This window comes from Vombatus ursinus, unplaced genomic scaffold (genome assembly GCF_900497805.2).
Source record: "Vombatus ursinus unplaced genomic scaffold, bare-nosed wombat genome assembly UNPS02014810.1, whole genome shotgun sequence".
NCBI classification, from domain to species: Eukaryota; Metazoa; Chordata; class Mammalia; order Diprotodontia; family Vombatidae; genus Vombatus; species Vombatus ursinus.
In genome coordinates, this window is record NW_020954588.1 from 15,760,656 (window position 1) to 15,775,357 (window position 14,702).

At 37.8% G+C, this 14,702-nt stretch overlaps 1 protein-coding gene and 1 pseudogene across 1 annotated transcript in view; both read left to right on the forward strand.

Annotated features, from left to right (window-relative positions):
- The window catches only part of EIF2A (eukaryotic translation initiation factor 2A), a 31,080-nt gene extending 29,820 nt beyond the window's left edge, over nucleotides 1-1,260 (forward strand). The window contains exons 13-14 of the mRNA XM_027875995.1: nucleotides 46-111; nucleotides 1,129-1,260. Coding sequence (XP_027731796.1) covers nucleotides 46-111; nucleotides 1,129-1,194 — 132 coding nt within the window. The 3' untranslated portion in view covers nucleotides 1,195-1,260. The remainder of the gene's footprint in view (nucleotides 1-45; nucleotides 112-1,128) is intronic.
- A 10,230-nt stretch (nucleotides 1,261-11,490) lies between these two features.
- Nucleotides 11,491-11,998, forward strand: LOC114053172 (annotated as a pseudogene).
- The last annotated feature ends 2,704 nt before the right edge of the window (nucleotides 11,999-14,702 follow it).

A 14,702-nucleotide genomic window follows, 5' to 3' on the forward strand; every position in this document is an offset into this window, starting at 1 on the left:
CTCTCTTTTCTTTTTACCCTTAATCTCATTGTTTGATTTTAACAGAAACTGAAAGCAATTGAGCAACTGAAAGAACAAGCAGCTGGCGGTAAACAGTTAGAGAAAAATCAGGTATTGCCTTCTGTCTTCTTTTGGGGGTCATAGTTCTTTTTTAGGTTACTTTTTTGAACTAATTTATCATGTAAGATAGCATATAAATTCTTAAAACAGCGTTTTTTTTCTTTAAAAAATGTACCGTATTCAAATAATTTTATAAGTCAAGTTTGACTCTCTTCCACTGAAGTCTTATGTCAGTGCCATGTTGTGTTCTGGAGGTGACCCTGGACAAAACAGTTAGTGAAGTGTCGAGGATGGTTGGCTCTGTGGAGCTGGGACAACTTCCAGTTTGGACCTAATGACACATTGTACACGTTTCCTCCATGAATCAGGCTGGTGGCCATAGATTTATCCCCAGCCCACATATACACATAGGTGTAGATACGTGTAGACCTATCTGTATATTAATTTGTATAATAAATATCCATGTAACATCTGTGGGAAGGCATAAAGACCATCTGCTAAGGAAAGCGTGGAGAAATTGCCAAAGCCATCAATTCCGGGAGTGTCCACACTTAAGAAATCACAGGCTATTGATGTATTGCTAATATTTTCACTCTAAAACAGCAAAAAATTATGTAAATATCTGCTAACCTCTGGACTGTCACTGAAAACCATGGCAACTTTCTATTCATTTCTTCCACCATTTCCACTAAACTTGAGACTCCTGAGCCCACTCCACCCTTCCCTGCCCAGTTGCCGTATAGATGCAGCCCTGCACTTGCCCCTCCTTGTGTAAAGGGCACAAGGGGAGGCCAGATAGACAGGCTGGATTCTTTCTAACTGGTGCATTAATAGAATGTGTATGCAGACAGCATGATTAAATTGCATTTTTAAGACTTAATTTTTAGAAATCTTTTTTTATAAGCGTACTAAGAAAATATGATATGTACCTTTTCCCTTGTTACATGGAAATACTGCTCCTTTATATGTCTAGAGTTCTTGTTAACAGATTAAAAAGAATTAATGGCTTTCTTGTTTTGTACTTTTTCCTCTTGAATAAGCTCAATGTAATGTTTTGAAATTTTCTAGATGGAGAAGATCCAGAAAGAAAAAGCCCTCCTACAGGAATTAGAAGATTTGGAATTGGGTATTTGAAGTTTTATGGAAAATCAGTTACCTGAAATCAGACATTCTCTGTATTAAACCTACTAGAATAATTAATTTTTTTTTCAAATGACTGAGTCCAAACACATGTACATATTTACTGTTCATCTATATTTCTAACCATTTATCTTAAAATTTGTCATGTGGGAAATTATTTAATAATGTTTATTAAATTTGCTTTTCCTGATTTTCAAAAACCAGTATAGAAATGCTTATGATACAAACTAATATTAATAATAATTAATATTAAGTATCAAAATAAGCATGTGAGTTTTGGGGGAAATAGAAACCTGACAGCTTGAAGATCCCATGCAAAAAAATTGCAACACAGTCCAGCTGTTCAGTTATTTTCAGTTTTTATAGAACTATAGAACTTAATAAATAACATTTTAATTTAAGAACTTTGCTTTTGTGTTAGATCAAAAATAAGAATTCTTTTAATTATTTATCTATAAACACTCAGGATGATTCCTTATAACAAATTGTTTTAATATCAGAAATGTGGTGGCTGTCACCTGTAATCCTTGCTACTTGGGGAGGCCAAGGCTAGTGAATTGCTTGAGTCTGAGAGTTCAGAGCTGCAGTATATCAAGTGCTGTATTAAATCTGACATTATGATGGTAAACCCATTCTTGGGTGCTGGGGGTCCCCAGCCTGGTGAAGGCAGGGCTGTATACCCAGGCCAGAGCTCCGTGCCACAGTGAACAGTAAGGCCAGAGCAGTGGCTGCCGCCAGCCTTGGGGAGAGGAGTCTCCGAAAGAAGAAGAACTTACACCAAACTGATTCCAGTCATTTATACTAAATTGTTTCATGGGGTTAAGGTTTACATCTGATCTTTGAATTTTCTTTTTTTCCCACTTAATAGTATTTTATTTTTTCCAATTACATGTAAAGATATTTTAAACATTCATTTTTATGAGATTTTGAGTTACAAATTTTTCTTTGCCCTCCCTCCCCAAGACACCAAACAATCTGACATAAGTTACGTATATACAATCATGTTTAACTTATTTCCACATTAGTCATGGTGTGGAAGAAGAATCAGAATAAAAAGGAAAAACCACAAGAAAGAAAAAACAAAAAAAAAGTGAAAATAGTATGCTTTGATCTGCATTCAGACACCATAGTTCTTCCTCTGTATGTGGATGGCATTTTCCTTCGTGAGTCTTTTGGAATTGCCTTGGATCACTGTACTGATGAGAAGAGCAAAGTCTATCATAGTTGATCATCGCACAATGTTGCTGTTACTGTTTACAACGTTCTCCTCGTTCTGTTCACTTCACTTAGCATCAGTTCGTGTCTTTCCAGGTTTTTTTGAAGTCCGCTTTCTCATCATTTATTATAGCACAATAGTGTTCCATTTCATTTATATGCCACAATTTACTTGTTTAGCCATTCCCCAACTGATGAGCATCCCCTCCATTTCCAGTGCTTTGCCACCACAAAAAGAGCTGCTATAAATATTTTTGTACATGTGAATCGTCCTCCCTTTTTTATGATCTCTTTGGGATACAGACCTATATTGCTAGTGTAAAGAGTATGCACAGTTTTATAACCCTTTGGGCATAGTTCCAAATTGCTCTCCAGAATGGTTGGATCGGTTCACAATTCCACCAACCATACATTAGTGTCACAGTTTTCCCATATCCTCTCCACCATTTATCATTTTCCTTTTCTGTCATATTATCCAATTTGATAGATGTGAGGTGTTTTAATTTGTATTTCTCTAATAAATAGTGATTTAGAGCATTTTTTCATATGACTGCTTATCGCTGAATTTTCAAAACAAAGAACACTTTATACCAAGAAACATACTGACTTCAGGCCATCAAATATGTTTGGTTTCTTCTGTGTCACTAGTCCCTCCACCAATGCATATAGATATCCCTTCATAGAGAAAGCCAGAGAAGCCCGGTGAGCAACCAGCGAACACAACTGAAGTAAACAGACACTGTATGTGTACAAATAAAAAGAAGAGTCTCTCTTGGTCTCTATCAAGTCGTAAACCTATTAGTTTAAGTTATAAATGATAGACAACCGCTTTCAAAATATGCAAGCAGTGCCTTGACCAGATTCTGATTCCTCTCGGTGGTGTAGAGGTGATCCTGCACCCTTGAAGGTTATAGGGGTGGAGTGCGGCTGTTGTAGGTTCTACCAAGTTGGAAATATTTGTAATAATATCCATCTTTCTGGCCTTTTATGTGCATTTTTCATTTAAAAAAAAAAGATAAAAGCACCCTTGTTTCTTTTTTTCCTTTTTGGCAATTCTGTCCCTGACCTACTTCTCTCTCCCACACCCACCAATTATAGGAGGAGGGGAAGAAAAATGAAACCCTTTTAAACAAAGATACATTTTTTTTTTAATTCTACATTATATCAATGTGTATTCTACTCTATTTTGAGTCCATCCAAGACCTCTCTGTCAGTAAGTGGGATAGCTCACTTCCTCATTGGTCTTCTGAAGTCGTGGCCACTGCATTCATTGATCGGAGTTCTCAAGTCTTTAAAAGTGGCTTTTCTTAACAGTTGTTGTTGTATTAATTGTCCTGGTCTGCTGATTTTATTTATTAGTTTATACTGGTCTTCCCAAGTTGCTCTGAGACCATCTATTTTGTCATTTGTCGTTCCTTGCAACACAGCAGTAGTCCATTGTATTCACATAACATGCTTTGTCCAACCATTCTTTAATATATTAATGAAGATCCTCTTCATTTGACTTCTTTGATATTACAAAAAGCTACCATAAATATTTTTGTACATATGGGTGCTCTTTTGCTTTCTTTAATCTCCTTGAGGTCTAGACCTAATAGAGGCAGTGCTCCGTCAAAGGTTATCCACAGTGTATTAATGTATCTGTTCTCCAGTGGCCCCTCCCAATGTTTGTCATTGTTTTTTCTTTGCACCATTGTCAATCTGATGAGTATTAGAACCTCAGAGCTTTTTTAATATGCATTTCTTTAATTACTGATAATATGAAGAAATTTTTCATGTTTTTGTTGCTAGCTTATATTTCTTCCTTTGTAAACTGCCCATTCATATCCTTTTACCTATTGGGGATCAACATATACTTTGAACTTGGCAATTTCCATGGAAAGGTGTTACAAGGGGAAAGTGGAGAAAAATAAGAAGTAGACAAAAATAAAGACTATCTCCAATTCTTAGGAAAGTTTAAGTGATGGAAAGTAGTATAATAATTAACACAATGTTTATTATGTGCCAGGCACTGTGCTAAGTGCTATACAATTATTACTTCGTTTGATCCTCACTACCCTGGGAGGCAGCTGCTATTATCCCCATTTTACAGATGAGGAAACTGTGGCAAACAAATTAAATGACTTACCCAGTGTCATTTAGGTAGTAAGTGTCTGAGACCAAATTTGAGCTCGGGTCTTCCTGACTCCAAGCCCTGTGCTCTACACACTTGCTGCCAAAATCAGCATGAAGAGTCCAGGAAACAATTTAGCCAACAAATATTTGATCTTGTCAAGGAGGGACCTGTGCCAGCTTGGAACTACACCAATTTGGGGTATAAGTTCAGTTGCCAGACACCAGAGTAAATGGATAATATTGAAGAGCGTTATCTCACGAAGCAAAGGAAGATAAATGCTTTCTAAGAGAACTTGGCGTGAGACTCAGCTAAGCCAGGTCATCCTCACAGTTATTTGTAATAGCTGATAGAGTCTCTAAAGTTTGCATGGATCAGCAAACTAGGCAAACATAGCAATTGCAATTAAGAAATTGGAACTTAGGGGATCCGGAACCAACCAAATATTATGTGGAGGAAATCCATCTTGAAAGTGACATATTTGGAAGGCATTTGGCAATCAGTTTTCCAATGGGAAGACTACCAAAAAATATAAGACGATGGTAGTATTACCAGAGAGACAGCTTTTAAAAAAAAAAAAAATCAACAACTATAGATCCCATGTGTCTCTCATGTCTCAGATTGTTATAGAAATGCAAATTGCAAAGTAGGAAGGGGCCAGGCTATGAAGGGCTTTAAAATCCAAACAAAAGATTTTATATTTGATCCTGATAGGGAGCCACTCGTGTTTATTGAATGGGGGTGGGGTGTTATAGAGTCAGACTTGCATTTAGGAAGCTCAATTTGACAGCTCAGTGGAAGATAGTTTGGAATGGGGAGAGAGAGATTTGAAGCAGGGAGACCAACCAGCAAATTATTGCCATGGTCCAGGTATGAGGTGATGAGGGGCTTGCGCCAGAGTAGTTGAATGTCAGAGGAGAGAAGAGGTAAATATGAAAGGGATTAAGAAGGTAGAAATGACAAGATTTGACAACTGATTGAATATGATGAGAGGGTGGGGCAGGTTAGAGGGAAGAGTCAGGATGACCTGGATGATGGTAGTACACTTAAAAGAAAAAAAAAAGAAGTTAGGAAAAGGGGACAATTTTGGGGAAAAGATAATTTTGGTTTAGGATATTGAGTATATAATGTCTATGGACATCCAGTTCCAGATGTCTAGGCAGTGACAGATTCAATACTGGAGGTCAGAAGATAAGTCAGGGCTACAGAAGTGGATGTAGGGGTAGAAATAGCAACATTTGAATTCTGACTGGCTATGGGGTGAGGGAGAGTAAACAGTTGGTTATAACACTGAGCTTTGTGAACCTGGGAGTCTGTAAGAATGGTGGTACCTTTACAATTAATTGGGAATTTTGGAAAAGGGGTGGACTGGGGAGGAAAGATCATTCTATTTTGACATGTTGAGTTTAAAATGTGTATGGGACGTCCATTTTGAAATGTCCAATAGGTAGCTGGTGATTCAGGAGTGGAGTTCAAGAGAACAACTAGGAACATCCGTGTAACTGAGTCATCTGGATAAATTGACAAATGCTTGGTGGGAACTTATGTCACCAAGTGAGCATAGAGCAATAGAGTGTGTTTGGTCCGTTTGATTCAATTCAGCAAATTTGTAAAAGAAACAGGGTCAGAAACATGAAGTTTCTCTCTCATGGTCACATAAATAATAAATATCAGAGGCAAGACCCCAAACCAAGGTCTTCCTGACTCTAAATTCAGTGCTCTTTATGTCAAGCTGCCTCTTATTCTTCATACATGACTAAACTCTTTGTGTTTTAGTTTTCTTATCAGTAAAATATTTCACTCTGTACCTCACAGAGTTGTTGTGAGGAAAGCACTTTGTAAACTTTGAATTGACATATAACTTGAATTATGATCACTACTGTAGGTAACATATTGTTGAGTCATGTGTTTCGTGTATTTATAAAGTGCCTATGACATGCAAGGCACTAAGGATGAAAAAAAGTATTTTGTTTGCTCTAAAGAAATTTATAGTCTTCTATGACCCTTTTTTATTTTAAAGTGTAATTCAATCTGTTTACATTGTTATAAATGGCGATATTTGACTTATTCTTTGCCATTTTTGTTTAAATATTTTTTTTTCCAGAAAAGAATTTAAAAAGATAATATGCTTTAATGCTTTGTGGTAGGTTACTAGAGTTTGCATTGTAAGCATATGAATTAGACAAGTGTATGAATCACAAATAACAGCAAAAAATAATTTGCACTGTGATAAGAATAACTTCTGACAAAATGATAATTTACTAGAATAATAAAAAAAATCAAAGATGAACAGTTGGGATATAATCAAATTTAATAATTTTAACAGGTTAAAAACAAAAAAAAAATCCCACAGAATTCCTACATTTTATACTATTAGTTCTAAACTTTAGAGAATCCATTAAGGTTCTATTCTGTACTCTCTCTTCTTCTATATTCTTTCCCATGGCTTTAATGATCACTTCTCTGTACTTAGCATAGTACGTAACACAAAGTAGTTGATTAGTAAATGCTTATGACTTGACTTCTATGTTCATGAGGTCTACATCTATCATTTCAACTCTAACCTCACCAAAGGTCCTATATTTCCAACTTCCTACCATAGATCTCCACCTAGAGGTCCTATCAACACAAATTTAATATGTCCCAAACCAACCTTAATGCCTTTGTCATTGGGAAATGTACCTATTTCTGTTGATGGTAATACAATTGTCTCAGTCACCTTGACTTAAAACCTCAGAGTCAGCTATGACCATTTCTTCTCCCTTATCCCCTACCTCTAATCAATTGTTAAGTCCAATAGATTCCACAGCCTCCAAACCTCTTGCATTCACTCCCTTCCACTCACACTGAAATTCCCCTAATCCAGACCTTCATTCTCTCAAACTGTGCTATTGTAATAGTCTCGTAAGTGGTCTGCGTCTCCTCAGAGATTTCCCATTCGATACTTTCGATCTCGGTTACTGTCCACGGCTCAAACTTCGCTTCCTCTATATCTTCTTATCCTGTGCACATTGACAAAGGGAATCAAAACTATGCCATGTGAGATTAAGTTGAAGGAACTAAAAATAGTTAGTCTGGAGAAAAGAAGCCTTGAGGGGCAGGCAATGGGAGATGATGCGGTTGTTGCTTTAATGTACTTTAAGAATTGTAATGTGGAAGAAAGATTAGATTTGTTCTACTCGGTCCCGAGGAAACGAATGCAGAGTACAAAAAGGCAGATTTTGTCTTGGTGGAAAGAAAACTTTCTAACAATTAGAGTTGTCTGAGTGGAAAGAGCTGTCTCAGGAGTTAATGGGTCCCTTCTCACTGGAAATTTTCAAGGAGAGGATGGATGTTGTGGTAAGGTTTCTTGTTTAGGCATGGGTTGGACTTCACGGAAGCCTTGGAAATCTCCTCTAATTCTGGGATTCCAGGATTCTGTGGAGTGTAAAGGGGCACAATGAGAGAAGGCTAAAAATTTTTCTTGTAACCATTTTTAAGAAGGATGATAGAATGTTAAGGCATATGTATTTTGTTCATATGGTATTATGAGGAAAGTACTAAAAAAAAATCTTCTGTGTTATTCAAATGTGTTGTAAAATGTTTAGAAGGGAAAAAGGCAAAATTCTTAGAGGAAGTTTTTTATGGAGCTGAGAGTTACTACTGTAACTCTCAGTTAAACATAGTTAAATACTCTTTAGGTATTCTATAAATTAAATACATTAAATACATAATTAAATAAATCATTAAATACAGTTAAATACTCATTAGGCATTCTATATAAAGTAAGTTTTGCCCAAACTGTAAGCTATGAAGAGGAATGGAGAGATCCTTACTAGCCGTGTGACTCTGAGCAAGTCACTTAACCCTGTTGGTCTCAGTTTCCTCATCTGTAAAAGGAGCTGGAGAAGGAAATGACAGAACACTCTAGTATCTCTGCCAAGAAAACTACAAATGGGGTCACAAAGTCTGAAAAACAATAATAAGAAGAAAGGACACATACACACACATCCCCTAACTTCTGCCAAGTGTGTATACACACACACAAAGTGTGTAAACACACACACACACACACACACACACACACAGAAACTGTCTGCCAGAATCATCTGCTGTTAATCAGAAAGAAAAGCAGTAACTGGGATTTTATGGAGTCCCAGGAAAGTTATCAAGATTGGTCTTTCTCTGGTTTGTTCTAATTCTGAAGAAAGGAAGAAGCTGTGAGTTTCCTCAGAGAGCAGAAGTCATGTGAAAGATAGTTCTCTTAACCATGGAGATTAGCTAAGTTGGAAGAGCTGAAAAAACAGCTATCAAAGAGGAAGGAGTCTGGACCCAGGGGTTGCTGCTATTCTCTGAGGGGGAAGTTTAAACCATATTTACATGTTCTCTATTACTTTCTTGGGTCTAGACAGTCAACAAAATGATAAATCAAGCCCTGATTTGTATGTTTGCCAATTTCTGGGGTGTAAATATTCACAATGAAAATGTAACAATTGGCTCATGGGGTTGAGCTGGTTCCAGCACACCGCTGCCTGGACCATGAAAAGCATCCAGCCGATGCCTAAAGCACTATCTAAACGTCTATGGTAAGAGGGAGCTACACACACAGAAGAGGCTCTGGGGGTATGGAGAGGGGACCAGCAAAGGTGGGCTTTAAGCCAAGTCTTGAAGGAAGCCAGGGAAGGAGGGAGATGGAGGAAGAGAGCGTTCCGTGCATGGGAGAGAGCTAGTGAAAACGCACAGTCAAGAAACAGTTTGCAAGGAACAGTAAGTGTGTTGTTTGATTGTAGAATTCATCCTTCAGCCAGTCCTCACACGCCATGTACTCAAGGACCTTCATCATCCTGGTTGCTCTCTAAATAATCCAAATTATCGATGCCCTTCCTGTACTATGGCACCCAGAACTGAACGCAATGCTCCAGATTGTGTCACCAGGGTGCCTGCTTGCCTTCTCATTCCTGGGAACGATACCACTCCCTACAATCCAAGATTGCATTTGCTTTTTAGTGCAGCTCAAAACTCAGTTGCAGTGCAGCTTTTATTAAGGCCTTTCCTGATCTCCCTAGTCTTTCCTCAACCTTGAAATTACTTTGAATTTTCTTGGCATAAATTTTGTATTTCTTATATGTGTACATGTTTTTTCTCCTGATTAAATGTAAGCTCCATGATTTAATTTTTCTGTTAAATTTTTCTCTTTGCATCTCCAGCACCTAGAAAGGTGTCTGACACATAGTGGGTGCTATATGAATATTTGTGGATTGATTGGCTGCCATATCACACAGTCAACTCATATTAGGCTTATGGTCTGCTAAGACCCCCAAATCTTTTTCAAACACATGACAAACATCCTTCTTATGTTGTGGACTTGTAAAATTGATTTTTTAAAAAATTCAAATGTGAGGTTTTATGTTTATCCCTATTAAGTTTCATTTCAATAGCTTCAGTCCAATGTCCTGTCATATTAATATCTTTTTGGTTTCTGACTGAAATGCAGTGGGTTAGCTATCACCTGAAAACATCTGTGCCATTGATAAAAATGTGAAATAGCATAGGAACAAAAAAAAAAACCCCAAAAACACAGCTCCCTAGGCCATATTTGTGGCAATTCTGAGTTCAGACATCCTATCATTCCAAAGCCATGGAACCTTACCATCCCCTAGCCCATATCTCTGTCTTTTCCTCAAGAATAAATAGAACACTTTATTGGATGCTTTGCTAAAATCTAGAGCAACCATATCTATAACATTCTCCTGATCTACCAGTTTAGTCACCTTGCTCAAAAAAGAAAGGTCAGTTTAACTGCTGTGACCTGTTCTTGACTAAGCCACACTAACTTATTTTCCTCTTTTTTAAAATCATTTTTCAGTTATGTCTGACTCCTTATGACCCCTTTTGGGGTTTTCTTGGCAAAGACACTGGAGTGGTTTCCCATTTCCTTCTCCAGCTCATTTTGCAGTTGAGGAAACTGAGGCAAACAGGGTTAAGTGATTTGCCCAAGGTCACATAGCTAGTAAGTGTCTGAGGTCAGATTTGAACTTGGGGAGAAGAGTCTTCCTGACTCCAAGCCTGGCACTCTATCCATTGTGCCACCTAGCTGCTCCACTTGTTTTCCTAGATGCTCACTAACCATATCTTTAATAATTTCTTCTAGAATTTTGCCAGAAATTTAATTCAAGGTCATTAGTCTCTGGTTTCTGCTCAAGCCATGACCAATACCTAGAATTTACTCCTCTGTCTCCATTATTACCCTTATTATCCCTAATCTTTGTCTGTTAAAATTCTATCTACCCACAAGGCCTATGGAGGTTTCCAGTCAGTATAGCTGCCTGAATGGAGGCAGGCAGCCAATATCCTACAGCCCTAACCCTGTAAAAACCTATATCTCAGGCTAAATTAGCAACTGAGAAAACCAATGAGCAACTACAGTAAGTGGCTTCTTTGCCAGAACTGCATTGAAAAAAAAAAATCAGCCAGAAGCCCATGGGCAATAGGAAAGGAGGCCAGCCAGAAAAGCTTGCTTCAGCACACCCAAAGAAGCAACCTTGCTAGTGTGATCAGAGACCAGCAATGTGATCAGAGGGCATTTCCAAAAAAGCCCTTGGGCAATTGTAGAGTCACAGTGGGGTCATTGGAACTGCCAGCAACCAATGGAGTATGTGGAAAAAGGTAGCACTTAATACAGACACACACCAGGCACAGGGGATCTGAGGTCCCCACCACTCTATCCTAAGGAAACAGCAGTCTAAACCTTAAAGAATTAGGGGAATGTAATTCCAAAAATCAACACAGGAACCCAGGTGACCCAGGTTGAGACCAAGAAAGGCCTACCACCCCACATAAAAGTGCAGTAGAAAGCAAAGTCTGGCATTGATACAAAGACTCTCTTCAGGAACTAAGGCTGGAGAGATGAGTAAACAGAAGAAGAAACAGATCACTATGAAGAATTATAACAGATCCAGAGATGCTAAAAAATCCAGTCTAAGATGCTGAGGCGGGAGCTGGAGCCAGAGCTATGATGCCGGCGCTACGAGTACAATCACTGGGACGTGGCTATCCACGGCTTCCGGGAGACAGAAGTCCCACTGGTCAGAGGCAAGCAAGGCCATTCTGCAGCGGGTCCGGGTGGCTGCCTTCCCCCAAACTCTGGCCCAGCTTCCAGTGGTTCACGTCCTGGGTCTCCACCAAAATGGCTACATCAAGCCCCATGTGGATAACATCAAGTTCTGTGGAGGCATCATTGCAGGCCTCTCCTTGCTCTCCCCCAGTGTCATGCGACTAATTGACACTCAAGATCCTCAAGAATGGCTGGAGTTGCTACTGGAACCTGGGTCCCTCTATATCCTCAGGGGCCCTGCCCAATATGACTTCTCCCACCAGATCCTTCTAGATGAAGAGTCATTCTTTGGGGAGCACCGGGTCCCACAGGGCCAACGAATTTCTGTTATTTGCCGTTCCCTCCCTGAGGGGGAACCAGGCCCTTCATCTAGATAACCAAGTTCTACAACCACAGGGCCTCTCAGGAAGTCCAATGGCTTGTGCCCAAAGTTTTGTATAAAGTATTTATGAATGAAATTAGAGAAATGGTAAAAAAAAATAAAATCCAGTCTAAGAGAGAATGACATTACAACAACTTAAAGGAAAGACTCAAAGAAAAAAGTAGGGGGCAGCTAGGTGGCACAGTGGATAGAGCACCATCCCTGGAGTCAGGAGGACCTGCGTTCAAATGCGCCTTCAGACACTTGATACTTAACTGTCTGTGTGACCCTGGGCAAGTCACTTAACCCCATTGTCTAGCCAAAAAAAAAAAAAGTAGATTTTCTACAAGGACTACATGAAGAAATGAAACATTTTAAAAAATGAATATTGGCTCTGGGGGGGGAAATGGAAGAATAAGTAGTTTAGAATAAAAAATGGTAATTACTCAACTAATGGACTCCTTGAAAATTAGAATAGACCAAATAGATATCAATGACTTCATGAGACAGTAAGAATCAGGAACATAAAATCAGAAAAATAGAAGAAAATGTAAAGTAGCTGCTATCAGAAGAAAAAAAAAAAACTAACCTGAAAAAGAGATCAAGGAAAGGGGATTTAAGAATCACCAAACTCCCTGAAAATTATAATATAAAAAATCAAGTTAGTGAGCATTTAATAAGCACTTACTACTATGTGCCAGGTACTGTGCTAAGTGGAAAGAACACCATCCCTGCTCTCAAGCAACTCAGGGTCTAATTAGGGAGACAATATACAAACAACTATGTACAAACAAGATGTATATAGGATAAACTGGAAGTGATCTCAGAGGGAACATTAAGGGGGATCTAAATGCTTAAGAAAGGCTACTTGTAGAAGATAAGAGTTTTAGCCTAGAATTGAAGGAAGCCCAAAGAAAGCAGGAGGCAGAGAGAAAGAGAAAGAACATTTCAAGCATGGGAGACAGCTAGTGAAAATGCAGAGTTGAGAGATGGAAAATTTTTTTTAAAGCCTTGACACTATATTTCAAGAAATCAGCAATAAAAATTGTTCAGACCTATTAGAATTAAAAGCCAAAATGAAAATAGCTATTAGCTTTTGAGAGAAGTCTTAAAGGAAAAACTCCAGGAATTTCCAAAACCCAGACATTCCACATCAAATTGTGTGTGTATGTGTACGTATATATATATATATATGTTTATATGAAATACACATACATACATATGCATACATACTTCAAATAGCCATAGAGAAAGAGTTTAAAGTGGTTCAAGTAGGCAAGGAGATCTTGAAATACAATATTCCAAAGGGCAAAAGATACAGGGTTACAACCATGAAAAACTTACCCTGAAAAGCTGAGTATAATCCTACAGAGGAAAAAAAAGGATTTTTAATGGAATAGAGTATTTTCAAGCATTCCTGAAGAAAAGATCAGAGCTGAGTTGAAATTTTAAAATTCAAACACAAGAGTCAAGAGAAACCTAGAGAGAAACAAGAAATTAAATGATTTAGGAAAATCCTTAGAAGCATGAACTGATGTGGAATGAAGCAAGTAGTAGCAGAACAATTTATACAATGACATCTTATTGTAAAACAAACAAACAAATAAACAAAAAGAAAACAAATCGACTTTGAAATGCTTAAGAACTTTAATCAAATCATTGATCAGCTACATCTCCAGAGGACCTTCAAGTCCCGACTCAGATGATTTTCCTTGCCCTTTCCTTGCCATCTGGAAGTAATTACACTCTCTTTGAATATCCTTTATCCTAAAGGTACCTTGCTTATCCTACACGAATGTACTCATGAAATTGTAAAGTCTTCTGTTTCTATTTTTTCTTCTTTATTAGATTGTGAACTTTCTGAGGGCAAGAACTTGTTTTATTCATCTTTGTGCTCTCAATGTAAAAGGTTCTTAATAAATGTTTGTTAAACTAAATAAGCATAATAAGAAGGCGTATCTAAATGTTTAATTAGAAAGAAAAAGAGAAACCTTTCATGGGCTAGATGAAATTAACCAGGAAGACAAACTCAGAAAGTTCCTTACCCTTATCATAGATCAAAGAAATCTTTTCTAACTTAATGTTATAAACAAATGCTATTGGCTGACATTCTTTGTAACCTGAAACAAATGGAGAGAAGAAACTAACTTAAACAATGACATCTCTCTGGAAACACAACAAATCTTGACAATCCTCTGTTTTCTCTGCATAATTTGCTATTGATGTGGCAATGAGAGTGACTATTGCTTCCATAAAGAGAAAACATTGGATTCTTTAGTGAAGAGGACATTTTGTTTCTAAGCTGTCTTCATTTTCAATCAGGATTGCAGTAACATAATATTACACATTGAAGGCTTTTTTTCCCTTAAAGGAAATTGCTTCTCAGCCATGTGAAATAGGAAGGAATAACTATCCTCTTGTGAAAAGAACATTTCACATGAACTAGAAAGAATATATTTTTAAACTTTGTATTTCATTCACATATTTTAGATATTTTTAATGACTGAGGGTACAATGGAAATTACATGGGCTGTGGAATCTTGTGATTTAAGTTCAAATCCCATCTCTCATGCTTTCTTCCCATGTGACTTCGGGCGGGACATCTAACCCTTCTATTCCTAGCTTCCTCTTTGTAAAGTGGGGTGGTGCAGGTGGGGGTAGATTAGTTGACCTCTGGGGTCCTTTCCAAATCTAGATCTGTGATACTATGAAAGGCAGAC